At 31.9% G+C, this 20,467-nt stretch overlaps 1 protein-coding gene across 1 annotated transcript; it reads left to right on the top strand.

The window, feature by feature from the left end:
- Window positions 1-20,143: 20,143 nt before the first annotated feature.
- On the top strand, window positions 20,144-20,467 carry LOTGIDRAFT_99767 (hypothetical protein; the record flags this gene model as incomplete). The annotated part of the gene is made up of 1 exon (XM_009053551.1): window positions 20,144-20,467. A coding segment is annotated over one exon (324 nt), but the record flags the coding sequence as incomplete, so codon positions are not given.

A 20,467-nucleotide genomic window follows, 5' to 3' on the forward strand; every position in this document is an offset into this window, starting at 1 on the left:
TGTACGAACAACAGTAAAATTGGCAACAACAGGTTGAATTCATATTGATCAGGATCATCATGTCTGATGAAAGGATAATTAAATTCATAATATACATGAGAAGAGAAAAACCAGTTGAAGGCACTGCAAATTAATTTATCTTTGCTGAACTGAAGAAGGGTTTGAGAGAGGTCAATTTTTAGGGCCGTATTCTCACTTGCTGGGGCCCAACCCTTGAAGGCGGCACTCTAACGAAGGGATTGGTTGAAGATACACTTACCGATTGAATTTTTCATTTGTCCATTTTGACTTAAAAGCAAATCAAAAACTAAAATTTGAAAGCAAAGTTCTACCAACAAGGTTAAAAGTGCAATTGAGAATTATCAACAATTAGCTTCAATATATATTTTATAAATGACATTATGTGCCTCTTTGAAACACACTTAAAAGCTAAAGATAAAAAGATAATTGAACCATTGGGTTTACAGAAACTGCTGAGAGTTGTGAGATGTGTTGGCTTTAAAGATTTCAAAATCCAGAAACCCAATCTTACCATATCAGTACAAATTGCAGGTGCTTTTAAATCTAGGTCACAGCCCGCATGTATTCAATAGATTTATAAACAGTGTAACTTTGAAATACCTGCCAAATTTTACCAGAAAGAGAGACTGTGGAGTATCAAAATATTTTCTTGTACCAAAATGTCTAGTCACCAAATGTTTCCAGTTGGTTCAAGATATCAGATGGAAATTGAACTCAAAATTGATTGATTCTTTCCATACAAAATGTTCAGTAAGGCTGTGGAATGGGCTTATGGAAGGTAAAACAATGCAATGTGCAGACCCTGTACTTCCAAGGCTCTTCTGTAACCAAGAGCACATTCTCTCAATATGTAGAACCATTTCAAGAGATGATTTCTACAGTAAGATATAATTTTAATATTATGGTTGCCAAGTTTTTATATGTATAATCATAATTGAATTTTCAGATGTTAATAAGTATATCTTTAATTTCATAAAAAAAAATTAGGTCAGGTATCAAATGTTACCTCAATAGTAGAACAGGTGGATAGATTATATTGGTTTGGATGAACCATGCCACAGAGGCAAAGCATGAAGTTCTGCTTTAGTCATTTTGAAATCATCATCAGGATAGTATTCTATTACTTCTGGATTCAGCATTACACCAACTGCCAAAAGAATCCTTTTCCAGACAATTTTGTATTGGAAGGCGTTTAAAAATTCATCTCCATGGATTTTTGAAACAAACCATCCAGATGACCAATAGACTAGAGTAAATACTAATTCTAGGGTACCAGTGGTTTTTTTAACAAAACATTTAACCAATTAATAAATATTCTACATAATCTGTTGTAAAAGAAAAGTAAATTCTTACACTGTAATGTCGTCTACGATTATACTCTCTATGTTGTCGTCGTGGTGATATCTGATCTGTTGCTATTGATGATGGACGAACTAACACACCATCAGAGCGAGGTACAGGAGGAGGTCGTCCTAATGGGGAATTGTCAAAATTAGCCATAGCAAGAAAATCCAATAAATCCAAAGTTACACTAAGACTAATTTCTCCTTGTGGTGAATCCAAAATTAAATCCAATAAAAGGTAAACGTAAAATTCATTTTCATTCCAACTTTCACTAGCTCTCCACATCACCAAATTTACATGAAAATTTGAAAATTTTACTCCAAGTAGGAAAATGTCTCGCCTCTCGCGGAAACAATTAATCAAGTCAAACCTCTTACAACACTTAAAAAAATCTTTGAAACATATTGATGGGAATTTAACGAGACTTTTCCCATACAAGATGGATACTTGACTGGAAGATTTGTGTCTTTCTTTGACCAATTAAAATCTACTTTAGATTATTTGGAACAATCATCTAATCCTATTGACTTTCAATATATTTGATAGGTTTCGATGACCTTTTTGTCTGAAGACTTAAAATTTTCAGCTTTGAAAATGAAATTCTATCGAAAACCACCAGGATAGTTTTCATTTTACTTATCAATTTTCCAAATTTTGACAAACACACAGGATTCTATGACTTTCTTGAACAAAAATAAAATTGACCACAGCTAGAAAATTACAATCATCCATTAAATTTCAGAACATCAACCATCAGAATATTGGAAGAATTCTAAGTATATTCACATTCACTATTTTTTGTCATCCAAGTCATAATCCAATTCACCAACCTCAAAAACACCTTACAATTCAACAGGAGCACTTTAACATTTTATCATAAAACTTTTATAACAGTAAATAATTTTTAAACAACGATCTTATTCACTAAAGAAGTCATAAAATAATGTAAAAAAATCACAAGATTAGATCCTAAGATCAACCATCTGGGCAGATCACAAATATATTCCTGTTGATCTGAAAAAGGTGAAAAACAGCATCCGATTACAGGAAATAATATGATTCCAGTGCCATTCATAATATTATTATACCTCTACATCAATAACTCACAATATCTAACTAACTTTTATTATCTTTTGACCTTTGACCTATAGGAGCTCTCTTGACCCTTGACCTTTTATCAGAGATTTGGAAGGAATCAGTCTGTGATGAAGATAAAAAGGAATCGTGCTACCTGCGTAATCAGTCTCAATCATGTTAACATTCTAGGTGGAATAAATACATGCCAAATGGACGAATTAGATTAAAGATCGCTCCCATCATTCAATAAAGAGATGCTACCATCCAATGAGGAACACGGAATTGCTATAGATCTTATGCATCAGTATTTCTATTTTAAAAAAGACCTTTAATTCACTGTAACTTTGTCATGTAGTTCTTAAACAAGAAACTTTCAAGAGGATTAGTAGAGTGGTAACAGAGTAATAGCATTTTCATATTTTGGGGGGCGATTGATTTTTATATATCTGTATTAATCCAAACTAGCCTTCTGAGTGGAATGTGTCTTGTTGACATGGTAATGGTGTTATTTTGGAACTATGCACCCATCATAGATGAGATCTTAAAGTCTTAACGTAACCCCTGAGCTTACAACAGACAGAATATCAGTAACTTAATAGAAGCCACAGGAAACCACAGGAAACCACAGGTGGGAATTCATCTTTAATGATTAATATTTACATGTATTTATAGAAGTTGAACAAGATTAAAAGCACTAACATATATGCAAGTGCAGGATGGAACACTGTAGTCTTACATGAGATTATATACAACTTAGACCATTATTTACATAACTTTTCACATTTAAAGGAAATGCCAAGCTTATATTCTATGTCTATTAAGCTGTTTGAGACGGTTTTCAGATGTAAAATAAATCTTTTGGATGAAGAGAAATTGTAGAAAAATTCTTGGCAATCATTCAGTGAGTTAGCTTACAATGCTTGTACTCCTAAAGTCCAATATTTTTACTAGTTCCCCATTTCCAAGACAAGAAGTCTACTGTCATGTTTGTGGCTTTAAGCAGAAATGAAATGAATGGAGTTTTACATCCTACTTTTCTACACCATGGCTATAAGTAGAGGAAACTTTTATAAAGATAGCTTGCCAGGCAAGGTAATGTACTCCCATTACATGCTGTTAGAAATAAGAACAGTCTTTAGTGACTTAAATATGAATTTAACTACCTGACAGATCTTCCATCGAATGAAACTGTTGTTTTAATTGTGCTCACAAAACAAACTTTTACGTATTTTAACTAAGTCAAGGGCAATAACTCAAAAACTGTTGTTAATTCAACAATTCCATGTGGGTGTATAAAATTAGTTTGAATGTTATAGCCATGCATTGTCATAATAAGGGGACAAGGACAATAACTCTGTTTCTAAGGATCTTTCTCAACTCTAATTTCTTCACCATATAGATAGATGTATAACACCACAAATTGATTCGAGAAGAAAGTTTCAGATGCTGAGAAAAGTACAATGTACAAGAATCCTGTGAACTTTTACTGGACGGAACAGATCTGTAACAGCACTCAACATTTAATATCATGTATTTGAATCTAACTGATAAAGACTGGGTTAGTTTCAGGTAGAAAACCAGGATTGAGATGTTAAAAACTTGTTTAAAGTAAATACCAACTGGACATCAAAGATAAGGTGTGGTACAACTGAACTCTTTATTGATAAAGGTCAAAAGAGCCATTAGATTTCTTGAAATGCACTAAAATGATCTTTAACTATCTATTTATTTATTTAGATAAGGTTTTTTAATATAGATAACCATTGAATCTATAATTTGTGCTCTGTGGATCTTGTATTGCATTGTGTTAAGGGGTGAGACAAATATTCAGATAGTGAAACAGTGAAACATTGGTTTTGGAAAGGCCATAGCACAATCCAAGTTAAAATGAGGCTATTGCTGGCTTCAAGTGGAAAAACAGATACAAAAGTGATAAATTTGTCTCCTTTGCTTCCATATACTATGGTCTTGTGTGGTTCTTGGCTATTTGGAAGCACCTAAAAAAAGATGAACATGTGGTCCTGTAGAGGACACATTTCCCAGCCTCTTTTGAATAGAAGTTCAAATAGTTTCAGTTTGAATAAATTCAAGAAACAAATGGCACTTGCATGAAAGATGGTAAAGAAACAGGATTTTGAAGTACAATTCCATGACTTTTTTGAATCCATGTACAAGTTCAAGGCATTTCTTTTAGTTGAATTCAAGAATATTTGTGGCACATGCATGAAAATATCTGTAGCCACAGGCTGTCTATCTGTAGCCATGTTTGTAGGTGTTAATTGAAGAACATTATAGGAATTACATCATATCCTATTGAAGAAAAACACATGCTTATAGGTGGGCTAGACATAACTCTATTTTAGTATCATTAAATTGGATGCACATGCAAAACATTTCAAGTATTGATGTCAAATGAAATATCAGATTAATGGTCAAAACATCCTGCATCATTTTATGGCACATTTTGTTTGTAAAAGAAAATTTTCTATCTTATCAGGGTGGGTTCATTTTTTTTATGCCAATCAGGGGTTACATAGCTATTTGTAGATTTGGTGTTGTGCAGAAAAGAGAATGAGGTAGAATAGGAGTTTTAAGTGACCAGAATACAGATCTGATGGATTGAGATTTAGATGTCATCAGTATAAATATTTACGCGTCAGCCATATTGAATCCAGAAACAAGGCTCTTAACGCAAACGAAAAGGTAACGTTATGTCATTGCAGTAAAATCACCACTTTGGCGTTTTTAAAGCCCCCCTTCTCCAATCCCATCTTATCAATGGATGACTTAATTTGGGTTATGAACGTTGTTTACTGTGTCTCAAAAACGAGGTGTGAATAAGGTCTATAGTTTTATGTTATTATATAGGAGGAAATATCAAGAGTATATAATATTAAATGTTAACATTATATTATAAATGTCAGATATATGAGAAAAGTCATTTATATCAAAATCAAGGTGAGTATATAAACATTTAAAATGTATACAGCCGTCACATGCTCACAAGTATTTATCAAAACGTTGGAGGTATATTATCTAACTATGGAAGAGCGATCAGCTCCAAATCCAACATTCTTAATTCCATAAATAAATTTCCTTTTTCAACATTTCAAGGCTTAACTGTGCAAATTTCATTTATGAATTCTTTTTCTTTGAAGGCTAAACTGAACATTTGTATCAAAAATTTAACATTTGTATGTATTGAAATTGGATTTTGAGCCGAGTGGTCTCTCATATCTAACAAGCCTTTAAGGAATCATCATGTCAAATAACGATGACTCTTCCATACTGTAAATCACTGGAATCAGAGAATTATACAAGGTACTGCTGTAACTGTACAGCAGGTCAAGATCAAATGATACAACATGCAATTTTACAAGCAAACACTGTCTCAGCTATTAAATAACAGAACACCATAAAATTGTGTACCATTAATTAATGTGATCTCTACCCCTAAATGTTGCTAAACGAATTATCTCAGCTATTGGTTGGTGAAAGCAATTCCCTCCCTTCCCTCTTTACTAATTGACTCTCTTCTCTAAAATCTACTAAAAAACAATACTCAAAATCTCTCATGTCACAAGCATACTGACGCTGTGTCCATTTCTTAAGGTTGAAGTATGCAAATACAAAACATTGGATTTCTTCAGGACCAATTTTAATACATTCATAAGAAACATGCTATATATCAAATTACATTAGAATAGAAGGTTCATTCATTAACTGGTTATAAAATCTACATTATAGACTATAAAGATCTATTCAATAATAGTGGTCTGCAGGCAGTTAGATTAACACTGCTTACCTCCCTTGAATTATGAATTGGTAAACTCTGATAAGAGGAATACCTTCTAAAATCTCGGTAATCCATACTAAAAATAAAATACATCAAATTAACAATTTTCAAAGTTTTAATCATGCATGCTTCAATTTCCTTGTCACAATGGCAAACATCAAATATTAATACAATCAATAAGTTTGAATTCTACAAATCATAAAACTTGACAGCTCTAATCTGTCCTGGGTTCTGTTATGAACTGTGTTAAATAATACATGGACAATAAGTTTTTTGACCTTATGCAATTAAGCACTCCAATATTTGACACAAAACCATTTTAACAGGTACTAGCTTTTGTGAAATAAACTACCGGTACATTAAAATTGGGCCATTTTCTTAAATTACCACAGAAAGTATTGATGCCACGTTTCAAAACATACAATAACCTAGTAACACCCAAACTACAGTCAATAAGAGAATTAATTCAAAAACTTTTCAACTGAATTAAAATAAGACTAGTATGAGGATTGTTTAAACTTTAAAAGTGTTGAATAGTGAACTGTTTACAATAAGATTTTAGTGTAAGTGCACTTATCAAAGTCTTAGTGTACAAAATAGTCCAAAAGATGTGTTAAGATGTAATTTGCATTTGAATAAGAATTGATAAAGGAGGCAGATGTACAGAAGTTGACCATAAATTTACATTCTAATATTTTAAATTCTTCATTCCTTTACAGACAAATTATACAGTGAAATAAGGGCCAGAGTTTCTTTTGTATGATGCAAAAACTTTAAAGACAGGGGTTTGGCAGACGCATACCTTTTCTGTAAAATCAAATCACGTTCATATGATATTTTGTATCTCTAATCAAAAAGCTTAAAGCTAGTAATCACATTCCATTCCATAACTTGACAAAATATCAGCGCATGGTATGGTAGTTATAACACAAAATATATACTTAAAACTTGATTTTCTTACACATATTTTCTTATTTCAAAAGGATATAACCAGTTGAACAACCAGAAATCTTGAGGTCCAAATTATTGGTGTTACAGAAAAATATAAAACAAGCTAATGTTTAATTGTATAGAAGTCTTGTGGTTACAAGCTGAGTCCGTCTGTATTAAATTCTTAAATCTGAATTTGTCAGGAGTATAACAAACAATAGCATATGTGCATGAGCCAACAAGCCTCATAATGTTTCTAAAATGTATCAAACTCTTGTGAAAGATATACTGTAGTCCTTGTTGTTTTCATTATAGAATCAACTGGCCATTGCCTCAATCCATATCAGAATGGGGATTCAATCTTCTTCCTCAATATTGAAACAAGTTGAGATCCACCACGTAAATGGGATACAATGGGAGCACCAGATGTAGCTTTGTCAACTTAGCAGTCATTTCAGAGAGTTCACCAAACATAATGTTTGTCTTATGTTTAAGGAACTAACAAATAAAACAGCACTTGAAAATCACCATTTCAGGATGTCACATTGGTTGTAGAGTTTGAAAACAAATGCTGGGCCAACTTTGAGAAGCACTGAAAATGGCTTGCAAATTAGTCCATAACTCTGGCTTTTACTCCAGAAGATTTTTAACTTCCAGATTGTGCACACTTGTCAGCTTATGGACTGAAGTCAAACTTTGATCTGCAGGCTTATAATTATGTTAGTTTCCTGAAGGTTCTTTGAATTAGCTGTTAGACATTTCAAAATAGGCTTACCTGGCATTTTCCATTTAAATCCAAATTGGTGCAAAAGCATTTAAAATTCCTAGCCATATCAATAAACACTAATACAGAATTTAATAAGTCATGAAACTTGATAATTACTTAATAGCTTGGAGCTTTTATTTAATAAATTACAGCCAAATACTCTTTAAGAGATTTTCATCTTAATTCACAAAAAGTTAATAATGACTCTCACTTTCATCTCAATTCACTAAGTGATTTAAAGGTGCCTCTATTTCATCTCACTTCGCTCAAAACCCACTTGAATTGATCAAATTTTGATTGAAATAAAACCTCAACTAACTAAGTTTAATAGTCTGATCGTTTTTTACTTTAACACCTCAAACATGAAACTTAACTGAAATGTGAACCAGTTTCCTTACAAGTCCAAATCTGACTGATATTTTAACAAGAACCAGTCCCTCCACCAGTCTTCAAAACATTTTTCTTACTCAATGTTTATAATATTTACATGACAGGTTTATAAAGTGATAATGGATTACTTAAATTATCTAATTCTATCAAATATAAACAAAACTGAACTTAAATGGAGTTTTACATCCTACCTTTGATCACCATATTAGACTAATAGCATAGGTTCAGCATTATACTTACTGAACCCTTATTGAGCAAATTAAACAGTTTGACATACAAATTTTGTCATCTTAAAATATTGATATATTAATATCAAGAAAAGTTCTATTATATGGTGCTGATATGATATGATATTATTCATCCTAGTATTGTGTACCATATTTGATCAATAAAATGTACATTTCAAAGCACAGGTGTCCTTTGCATTGCAAAACCTGCAGTATAATAATCTGAATCTGAAGAATTCTGTTTATCAACAATATTCTTAAACTTTTTATTGAAGTTGGCACTTTTTCAAGTGGTTAAATATTGGCCATTCTACAGATTTAGTGTTCAATAAATTCCGAAACTATTAAAAATCATCAGATTCTCAGGATATTGGCATTGCCTCCTAAAAACTATACTATTTTAAACTTTTATTTATAAACATTTATATTGAGATTATACATCTGGTGCTACTGAAAAGTAGTTTAATGTATGTCAATCCACAAAGTGAAAAGACTCCACAAGGATCCATTGGACATAATAGAGAAGTATAAGAATTTGAAATTATGACAAAAAGTCGCAATGTGCAGCCTACACGAACCTAATATGAAATTCAGTAGTTGATATATTAAGACAAAAGTCATAGCACATTTTTGTCCTCACTGTGAGATCCACAATTCTACGAGATTCTACAAAATTCTATAAGATTCTACAAGATTCTACAATTCTACTAGAATCTACAATTCTACTAGAATCTACAATTCTACTAGAATCTACAATATTCTACAATTCTATAAGATTTTACAAAATTCTACAAGATTCTACAATTCTACAAGATGTCCCTGTTCTTGAACAAAACTATAAAAATTTTAAATAACCATAAAAGATCACTGCCAACAGATAAGTAGACAGACTGAATAAAATATTCATGTAAAAATTAAATTGTTCGCTTTCCAATTACTTTTAAATGATTTGATTTTCATTAATGTATTTATACTAGAATTGAACTTACCTTAAGCTTGTGACCTAGAGTATATTCCTTCATTAAAAACTATATCCTGATATAATACATATACCAGTACTCTATCACTACTTATTAAAAACTTTATAATAGTCTGACATTGATATAGACACCATATTTTATAAAATTGATAAAACAGGGAACACCCTTGTATCTAAAAATAGATTTTAATGGAATTCCTGCTACTTCAGATACGGTCAGCTTAAACTGATTAAAACTGAATCATTTTATACATAGATTTCCTTCTAAAATAGAGTTCATTATTTCAATTAATATTATGAATGTACAGTGTCTATGAGAAAATTCGGGAATTTCCTGCAGAGCTTCCAAAATTTATTCCCAGATTTGTTGATTTTTAAGCAAGATTTATAAACTTGGGAAAAAGTCTTCTGAAATAATTCTAATGATCAGGATATGAATCTTAAAACTTCCTACATGTTCATAATGCATGGATTAGCTTTATTCACAATTCAAATTGAATTTTGGTAAAAATCAGTGTTTTCTGCCGATATATTGAAATTTCATTCAGTTAGCGCAAGGAAAAAGATAGTGGACCACAGCCATATATGCCCATCACGTCATGCGGATGGTAAAAACGAAACATCCATTTTAAGTTTCATCAAAATCGGTTGAAAACTAAGAGAGTATAGCATATTCAAGATTTTGGGGCAAGGGCAATAACTCTGCTTCTAATGGTCGAAAATAGCTCAATTTTGAACTTGATCTTCGTTTTATGAATATGTATACACATACCGAATTTCATTTGATTCCATCAAAAAATCTACGGACAGACAGGGCTGCCGACAATATACGTCCACATAGAGAGATGTGGGCGTATAAAAATATGAATTTCAGAGCAGTTTATATACAACTAAGCTACAATTTTCTCTTTTGATAATACTTTAGGGTGATTGATTTTGCTAGTTAAATCTGGTTGAAACAACAGTTGTCTGGAAGAGATGAGTGGAAACTTATCAATTTGGCATACATAAACCCCTAGTCAATTCTAGTTATCAAAGGTATGTTAAGGTTACAATGCTTGTAACATGTTGATAACAACTGAAATACACCAAGAATTAGGTAAATACACTCGGAATCGAGTAAATAAACATTTTCTAGAATGTCAAGCAGTCCAAAATAGAAAACTGGCGAACAAAAACAACAACTAATATCAAGGCATTGTATAAAACCTAAAATATAAGACAAGTGGAAATGATATGAAATGAAGTTTTAAGTTCTACTTTAATGCACCAGTTTTGGCTAATGTGGGTGGCCAATGCCATGCAATGTACAATGAAAAAGATTTTGTCCTTTTTCAATTTCAGGCTGTAGCACACAGAGCCTCAGTTATTGTCCACATAACTAGACACATGCCTGACCTACATCACAGACAGGGGGAAACAAGATAAGACTGACAATTGGATTTCATTCAAAATCATATTTTAAACAATTTCAATAAAATTGTGTATTTAAAAGTTGCATTTTTAATGTCATACATACAACTTACAGTGTCAATACCTACTAGAAATGCAACATCAACATACATTTTGATTTCAATAATCAGACCTGGTCTCATCTTTAATTTGGAAGCAATCTTCAGTCTACATGAAGAGGTCCCAAAAAAGATTGCTAAAATGGTGTTTGGAATATTAACATGGCTTTTTCAAATGACTTTTTTCAGAGAATGATTAGGAACACCAGTTAACAATGCCAGAAAAGGTTGCTCAAGTTAAGTGGTTCCTCACAATTATACTCATTCCAGATGTAAAAGATACATTCAAAACATATCTGTAGTGTTGATACAAGAATGACACGGATTCTCTTAGGAGTATGTATATGCATACTGTTTACCTTCAGCTGTAACTAACCAACACATGGAAATGTAACATAGTGGAAACAAAAGAGGCAAACGCCTTACTTTTGAAATGACAACAAAACAGTATCCTTTTATTTCAATTATGGATTTTAAATCCACCTAGAATGCTCCATTTTAACTTGGATTGTGCTACTACACCCTTTAAAAGTTTTACATAAACCTTCAGAACTTACAAAATCCAATATATTAGGGCTCTGTTATGCTGTGAAAATGTGAGATTTAAGTGGTTTCCTGCTGCTTTACCACTTCCAGATGTCAACACAGTTAGATATAGCCATCAACAATCTGACTAGAAATACCGTACTGTAACTGATAGATCAACAAGATATAGGAAAGGATCTCCATGCAACTTTGATACATAAATATATCAGCCAATATAAGGGTAATTTCTTGATTGCATGAGATGTGCTTTAGATGAAGTTTACTTATTATTATTCTAAAACATATACCTTTAAAATATACCACATTTTACATCCAATTTATTAAGAGTTAGTGCTTATTTTAATCATTTATTTCACATTTTGATAGAAGTTGAAATTTTCCACATTATAAATTCCATATAAACAATGTTTGTAGTTAATATCCAATCTGAATCAACATAGTTATTCAAATATAATTATTATCTACATTTCAGTTCATATATGTATCAAACACCACTTTTAGTACAAAATCTAGCACAAGAAAATCATTTAAGGTTTGACTGTCCAGCCTCTAGTCTACACCTTCTAAGTCAAGTTACTAAATCCATAGTTTTAGGCTAAGTTTAGGTACAGATTTATTACTTTCCTCAACTATAGTGGTTTATGTAGGACACGTGTTGAGATAAGTGAAAGATCCATGATAGTTAATTAATTACCTTCAATAATCATCTTGAAAATCAAAAATAATTTGGTCAAGATACTAACATTATTGAATGAAGCATTCAGTGTAATAAAGCAGAGCACCTAACAATAGAGCCCAACCCAATGTAAAATGAGTAAAGCATCCAGTTCAATGAACACAATAGGTGAACCCTTCATATAATGATTTTATACACAAAAACATAATTCCTTCAAGCACTAAGCATATTTTATTCGATCAAGCAACTCTGTGAAATCAATCAATAAGGTACAATCTGCTCTTCTGGAATTGGTTCTTTCCTTCTGGTATGTTGTGAAAATAATCCGGAATAATTTATGCCAATTTTAAAGGAATCCTGGTCAAAGTCTCGAATATTATATTGTATAACTAAATCAATTCAGACAAATGAATTACAAAAAAGAATATGTCAAAAGTCCTAAATGAGCCACCATAGAAAACAATGTTGTTATGTTTACTAATAATAAATAAATATGATAAATGTACTGGTTTATTTGTAAAACATATCAATCTATAGAGAATATAAATATCAGTTATTCATTGTATATATTTAACAGATTTATCTGCCAATTTACAGGTAGCTCTCAGGCAAATACCTGTTATAAGATCTGCATGCATAAGAGAAATGAAATGAAGAGTGATTCATTGTGCAATGTACTATAAGATAAATTTTGTCAGGACAACAGCATTAGCCTTCTCTTTTTCTATTTTCAACTGTCAAGGGATCTGCACAAACTATAGCATTAAGGACCTCAGTTTATTGTCCCCTCTGAAACACTCAGAAGACACTCTTGCATTCTCACTCTTAAAAGTAAACCAGATTGAAAAATCCACAAGTACATCATGGCCAATTCCAGTCATTCTTTACACAAAAATATACTCAACATGCATGTGAACTCTGAAAGGAATAGAAAACAGTCTCAGAATGACTTCTGATGCTCTTGTAGTCTAAAGCAGGCCATGTATCTGTAATGAAACCAGCCACATTAATTTCTGTATTATCGCTTAATATTAATAACTTTGATGAAATACTTTAATGAATGACACAAAGCACATGAATGGAAGACTAACACTGGCCCATGTCAATGAACAACAATAGACAGAACTGTGTTAGTAGGTAGAGTCACTAACTGTATCATGGAATGTAATGTAGCATGACCTAGCAGGATGTATTGTTTTAGTAATGTATACCTTCATATAACAAACTCAGATCATTCTAACAGAATATATTCACAGACTGACAACACTACCAGACAATTTATAGCTACAATCAGACTTGACAGACACATGATCAAATCAAAATACCTGATATGGGATATAGCAAATTGAAAACTGATCTTTTCTGACATAACAATTAATTTTCCGAAAGTGGTTAACATTTATACAGACATATTCACACTTACATTTTATTTAATGACTAGGGAAAGTCTGAAAGCATTTTTTTATTTCAGAAGTATATGTCAAAAAATGTCAAGTTTTACTTTTTGCACAGTAAATAGTCACATTGTTCCTGTTACTGATCATATAAGAAATATAACAGAAATGTACTGAAAACTATTCTTAATGCCTTAGTCTAGTTTAGCTACAGGATTGGATCACAAAATATTAGGTCAACTGATTTCAGACAATTCTCATTTAAGCCTGTATCTCTCAGAAAAAAAACATGACATCTTATCAAAAATAGAGATGGCAGCATATATAAATATATACTCATGTCATAATGCCCATTGTGACTAGTATACTTACTTTTAAGTTACGTTACTATATATCCATTACGAAAGTATATCCATATCACATATTCGAAAGTCAATATCCTAGCACTTAAAGTGGTTCCATGATGGAATGTTGAATGAATACTGGTCTAGATTAAAAGATGTATGAGTGATATCAGCTCCAGTAGTAAAAGTGGTGGCCGGCCAGTGCTAGGCCGTTAGTGAGTTGATAATGAACATCTGGAGGAAATATACCAGTATATAAGTCGTATGGTGTCTATATCATACATTCTTAAGGGATGTTTTTTATTTAAAGGACTTGTAGGTGAGATTTTTTGGGATTCTGGGTTACATCTTATAGATTAAAGTAACATTTTTACCTATATTCTCTTACAAGAACTTAATATTCATAAATGAATCCTTATTTGTCAAACCTGTATAGAAACAGACTCAAAGACAGGACTGCACAGCACTACTGATGCTTACTGTGATCTCTCAAAATTCATTTGATTCAAATAGTATTTTTATATTTCTTTGTATGTTGTATGGTTGCTTGTCTTAGTGTACTGTTTATATAATAATTGTTATTAATGGTGTCTTTGCATCAATCCAACAAAGGTTTGATAAATTAATTAATTTTAATGCTCTCAAATACCTGGTGATTTAGGATATATCTGTAAAATGTCTAAATCTATGTGTGAAATGTATTCAAAAACACACCTTGTGGAATAAATATATCAAATAAATTAAAATGGGATGTCAGGTTGATGAACCCAGTAGAAGAATTGCATCAGGTGTTCCTTGAGTGTAAGCATGGTGTTGATGTAAAAAAATAACAAACTAACTCTACATTTATTCGATGGAAGACAATAAAGAATGAGTTAAAAATCTATACATGACGATGTTGATTGGTAGCATGCTTGATGAATACTGACCCTCACCCAGAAGGCTGAAGTGTCAGAGGTTGCGCAAAAGGTTCAATGGAAGCTGTTCGGTGCGTTCAGACCACCGTTCTTTCCACAACACGACATTCTGAACACATGGCATTCCATGCCTTGTAAAGTACTTTTTGTATTGGGGATTAAATACAACTGAAAGTTTGGAGATTATGAATTGTATGTATTATGTATTGCAACTAAGGAGTAGTATACCATAAAATTGTTTAGTAAGGTGTATCTTTAAAGGTAGTATACTATGATTTAGTACACCACCCTCTCTTTCTTGTGTTTTAAGGTCAGACAATGTATGTGGTTGTAATTAGGACACGCGACACCTATTGTAAAACATGGGGCTTTGTTATTACTGTCAAACTGGGATGTTGATATAGCTTTATTTGTCAGACTCTTTTTTGCATTTTAATGTGGTAATGCTAAGTTATGTTATTGACAAAGCACAATATATCACAGCTGAATAGTTAGCATTGTAAATTTTATGCATCATATTTTGCTATTCACCTACCCCACACACCACACATCTGGAAAAGATAACCTGTGACACTTTGTAAGGTTGTCTGTGTGGACTCTAAGGTTTTCAGTGACAGAAAATGAACATTAGTCCTGGTAAATGCCAATTTATTAGTAAAAATGAACAAAAAAGTGTACTATATTAGCTTGTCTGTTTGATCTTTATCCCCGTTAACATTAGGCACTGCATGGTAGTCTCAAAATGCTCAACCATTTACACTACCGTACTTGTAATTTTTATCAGTTCCAAGAACAGATATTTTTTAAACGTGACTGTAGCTTGCTGTAAAATATAAGTTCTACTAAAATTTTGCAGCCTGCATAGAAAGGTGTGCATCTTTAAGACAAACAAGAACATTTGTTTAACAGATATTACTATACTGTGATTATAAATTGTTAGAAATACATCATAGAAATCATCAAAAAAACAGTTGCATTGTTACTACCTGTAGTTTTAAGATAGAAATAAATTGAAGGATATGGTGGGGGGTGTGATATATTATAAATATTGGCAAAAATTATAATTATTAATTTCTTTTACTGCAAAATAAAATATGCTGTTGCATATGTCATGATGTGCTTAATAATCATAATTTCAGAGGTATTAATAATAATAATAACTTTATTAGAAACCCAGTTTTACAAAACAATCTTCCCTAGGATCTTTCTACATACAACTACAATAACATATTTACAAAATGATAACATAAAAAAATGGACAATAGAAATATACTAGAAAATGAACATATGAAAATTAAGGGTCACATTAAGGTGATTTAAATATATGTTAAAATGAAATGAAATAAAGTTAATCTTCACAACATTAAAAATGAAAAGATATTTGTAAAATAATTCTAGTCTCTCTTATTATTGTAGTTCCCTTTTCTGTCCTGTTTTAAAACATTCTACACTTTTAGGTTGTAGAAACAAAAAATGGATTATTGTAAGGTATATTGTGATGAATGATGATGGTTTGAAGAGTAACAGAAGCAATCCACTAGCACAGGATGTCAGTTATGTATATGTATACAACTATTGTGACAGGAGACAATATTATGGAATAAGCATAATTCTTTAATCAATTTATTTTTATTAAAGAAGTATGCCTATTTAATAATATTGTCTGGTGTTTGTGATATGTATTTCTTACTTCTTAAGTCTTACATAGTGATGTTATTAATCAGGAAATTCAAACAAAATGGCTATGAAGTCATTAAAGTTAATGTTATTATATTTGAATCTAACTTACCTCTGTACAAACTTCATCAGATAAAAGCCATGTTCTGAGATAGAGCACGACGTCTGCTGGGATTGAGTCTAACAAGAGTTGTCTATCACTGGAACTTTCAACAGCTCTTTTTAAATCATATAATAAATAACACACTTTAGCACGTCCTAGAGGTCTGGCTTTACGGAACGCTATTGTATCTGAGGTGACGTCATTTCGAAAATCAAATTCATTGCCTGAAAAGAGAAATGTCAAAGTAAGAAGCATAGCCATTAAATATGCCCCAGGATTTGAAATTTTTATGGGGAAATTCACCTCTGTCAGTTGTAATGAATAATGATGAATAATTCCCAGATATGTACTGTTACAGGGATATCAATGAAATAATTGTTTTTACAAACACTACTCTGGCGCTTTTTCCAAAAACTTACCAAGTGTGCACAAGTGTACCAAATTTCATAAAACAATCTGTGGTCTACACTACATTGATATATATTTTGCCAAAGTCAAGGGCAATAGATTAATGCCAAGCTAAGTTGTCTAATCTGGTCACCAGGTAGCTAAGTTTCAATAATTTCAGGAAGATAAAATTGAGCAGAAACTGAATGATTCTTTGGTCAATCACATTTTAATAAAATATTCACATAAAAGACAAAATAACAAAACAGAAAGACACATCATCAGAGCAATGATTGATAAATTGGGTCAAAGAATTGCATTAAAAATCGCCCTATCATTAACATAATATTTCACTGAAAATTTCGTAGAAGACACAAAATACAAACCAAATACAGTAACATTTGACACCTCTAATATATGCATATTAAATCATTAAATTTAACCCAAAACGAAACTCCTAATTAATCCAAAATGTTCGAAAATGTCAAATTTAACAGATGCATAGTTGTAATACACGAAACTATTTATTATTAACTTAAAATATAGACAATATAATAATATATACTGATATAGACTGATATTAATGGTAGGTGTGTATTACCAGATTGCCTTATTTTCAGTCCTCATATGTCTAGAATAGATGTATCTAATTAAAATTAAATTACATTTTCATTTCGTTATTTTTCCTTTTGGTCTCCATTGTAATCTAACAAGATTTACACCAAAGTCGCGTACTTAAGACAATCTATTTATATCATTATTACTTTTACAAGCAGTATAAGCAGTCTCATAACTCTACTTTGGGTTTCGCTATCCCACAATTCATAGTCAATACTTACATAGCGGTTCTGCATGACATGCTGTAATTGATTGAAATGAATGTCAACAGTATGCGACCTTGTATAAATCTTTTTTATTTAAATTGACAATAGATAAATAGATTTCTTACATCTTGAAGTTCAATATTCTGTTTATTTAGAATTTAATTTGTGATCAATGAGGTTCATCCTAACATGATATTTAGTATAGAAATATTAAAACAGAACCTAAAAAAACATGTTGTTGTTACTCAGAGTTTCACGCTGTGCGATCTTCAGACAACTGACCTAATTTTCAGCCTGTGTCTTTACTGAAGTTAGACAAGTAGAACTTACTCTCATGTCTACACTTCGAGACAAGTTCGGAAAGTTTGATTAAAGAAGTGTCCTTAGGGGCATCAATAATGGAAAGCTTTTCAATTAAACACAGGTTTCATCACTTAGTTTCATTTGTGTAGGCTTTAGCTCTGTTATCAATGGATCAGGAAATTTTGTAATTGTTATTTTTCAGTTTAAGTTGCCAAATGTGCTTTGAGAGTTCAGTGCTATTTTCATATTTTGAATGTTTAAACCACTGCATATGGTTGTAATATCATTGTTTAAAAGTGTTTTCAGTCAGTCCCAGATATGTTTTACATTCATTTGTGTCAGCGATTGTGACTTCTGCCTTGTATATTATACATGTATTTTCTATGGTTAAGAAAAAAGTCACACAAAATCAAGGATTTTATTATCAGGGCTCAAAAACATCTCATTTAGATCTGAATTATTTGACAAAAAAAATCATTCTCAGTGTCAACATATCAATGTCTTGAGGGGCTGGAGATGAAACTGTTCGACAAAAGGTACAAAACAAATTGCCACAAAATTTTGTTTAACTCATTTTGGAACTGCAACAAAAAAAGATGTGTTAATTTAAAGGTGTGAAAACCACCATTTAATTTAATAATGGCCTCTCTTGTTGCAAATCAGGCATGAGGCAGTTTTAACCAACCATGAAATATTGACTATTCAATAGATATATTTCTAATTTTACGCTTCAGTTAACTCATAATTTACATAATATCATATTGCTAATCAAATACAAAATGAAATGGAGTTTCATGCTCCACTTTTCTGTATCTAATTGAAGTACTCAAGTCACATTTTTCTTTCTGGCTGAAATCTTACGTACCCAAATTAAATTTAGTAACTGGATATATTTAAAGCACAAATTTTCATCTTAGTTAGCAATTGTAGTGTAATTCAATAGCTATATTTTCCATTAATTTCTTCAAAGCTTTATTTCAGCAATGTTGCTTAAATACACATTTACACATCATCTCTTAACTTGCTATTACTTATTTCTATCATGTTTTACTTCAGCAGGTAAACCTCATATCAGGGACTGATATTATTATATGTACAAGGGTTGGTAATCAAGAAATTGACAGATAGGGGGGCAAAAATGAGCTGTCTCTCTGAGGTGAGGTCGAAGAGTCGAATTCCCTTGAGGCCCGGGGTATTTCAGATGGCCTGAGAATTTTGTGCATAAAGAAGGCTTAATTTTTATTTCAGAATTGACCTTTTACAGCAGCCCAGTCATAGTGTGGGGTCCATGGGGGCCGAGTCCCAGCAAAATCTTCTTCAGTTCAGCAGAGATTGATTCAATTACAGTTTCTTTGTATAAAATAAAAAAGATATAGACTTTGTACGTTTTTGGCACCTCAAAATTGTGAGAAATGAGTTCTCTAGGCCTTCAATTCTTCAAATTTTTACAGTACATAATCTGAGCCCCGGCACCAATTTATCCTGACAAGGCTTGAGAGGGGTGTGGGGGGCATGGGCCATTAGTCCATTCCCTAAATACTCCACTGTACCAAACTTATAATTATCCTCTTGGGGGGATCTTCAAACCAACCCAGGCTCAAAATAAATCCAGAAAATCAAGACCATTTAGACCACAGAAGGAATTTCCCCTGTATTTTTCTATAGGTGATTATGTGAAAAAATAAAATAAAAATCTAAATCACGTCTTAAAATTCATATGAGAATACATTCTGGAGAAAAACCTTATCAATGTGAGGTTTGTGAAAAGTGTTTTACAGAGGCATCCAGTCAAATGGCCCACATGAAACTTCATTCTTCAGAGAAACCGAATATTGTGAATAAATCTCACAATTGTGATGTTTGTAAAAGGTGTTTTTCCAAAGCGTATAACCTCAATGTTCACGTGAGGTACATACTGAAAACAAACCATACAAATGACTTGTGATGTTTGTGGAAAGCGTTCTAGTTGTTTATCAAATCATAAAATCCATATGATGAAACATACTGGAGAAAAACCCTTTAAATGTGAAGTCTGTGGAAAAGGTTTTGCAATAACATCAAGTCTTAAAATTCACATGAGAATACATACAGAAGAGAAACCTCATCAATGTGATGTTTGTAAAAAGTGTTTTACTCAGACAGGGCAACTTAATACACATATGACAGTACATACTGGAGAAAAACCTCATGAATGTGCAGTTTGTAAAAAGTGTTTTATCATAACCAATAAACTCAAGGTTCATGTGAGGATTCAT

Source organism: Lottia gigantea (genome assembly GCF_000327385.1).
Source record: "Lottia gigantea unplaced genomic scaffold LOTGIsca_2, whole genome shotgun sequence".
Taxonomy (NCBI): Eukaryota; Metazoa; Mollusca; class Gastropoda; family Lottiidae; genus Lottia; species Lottia gigantea.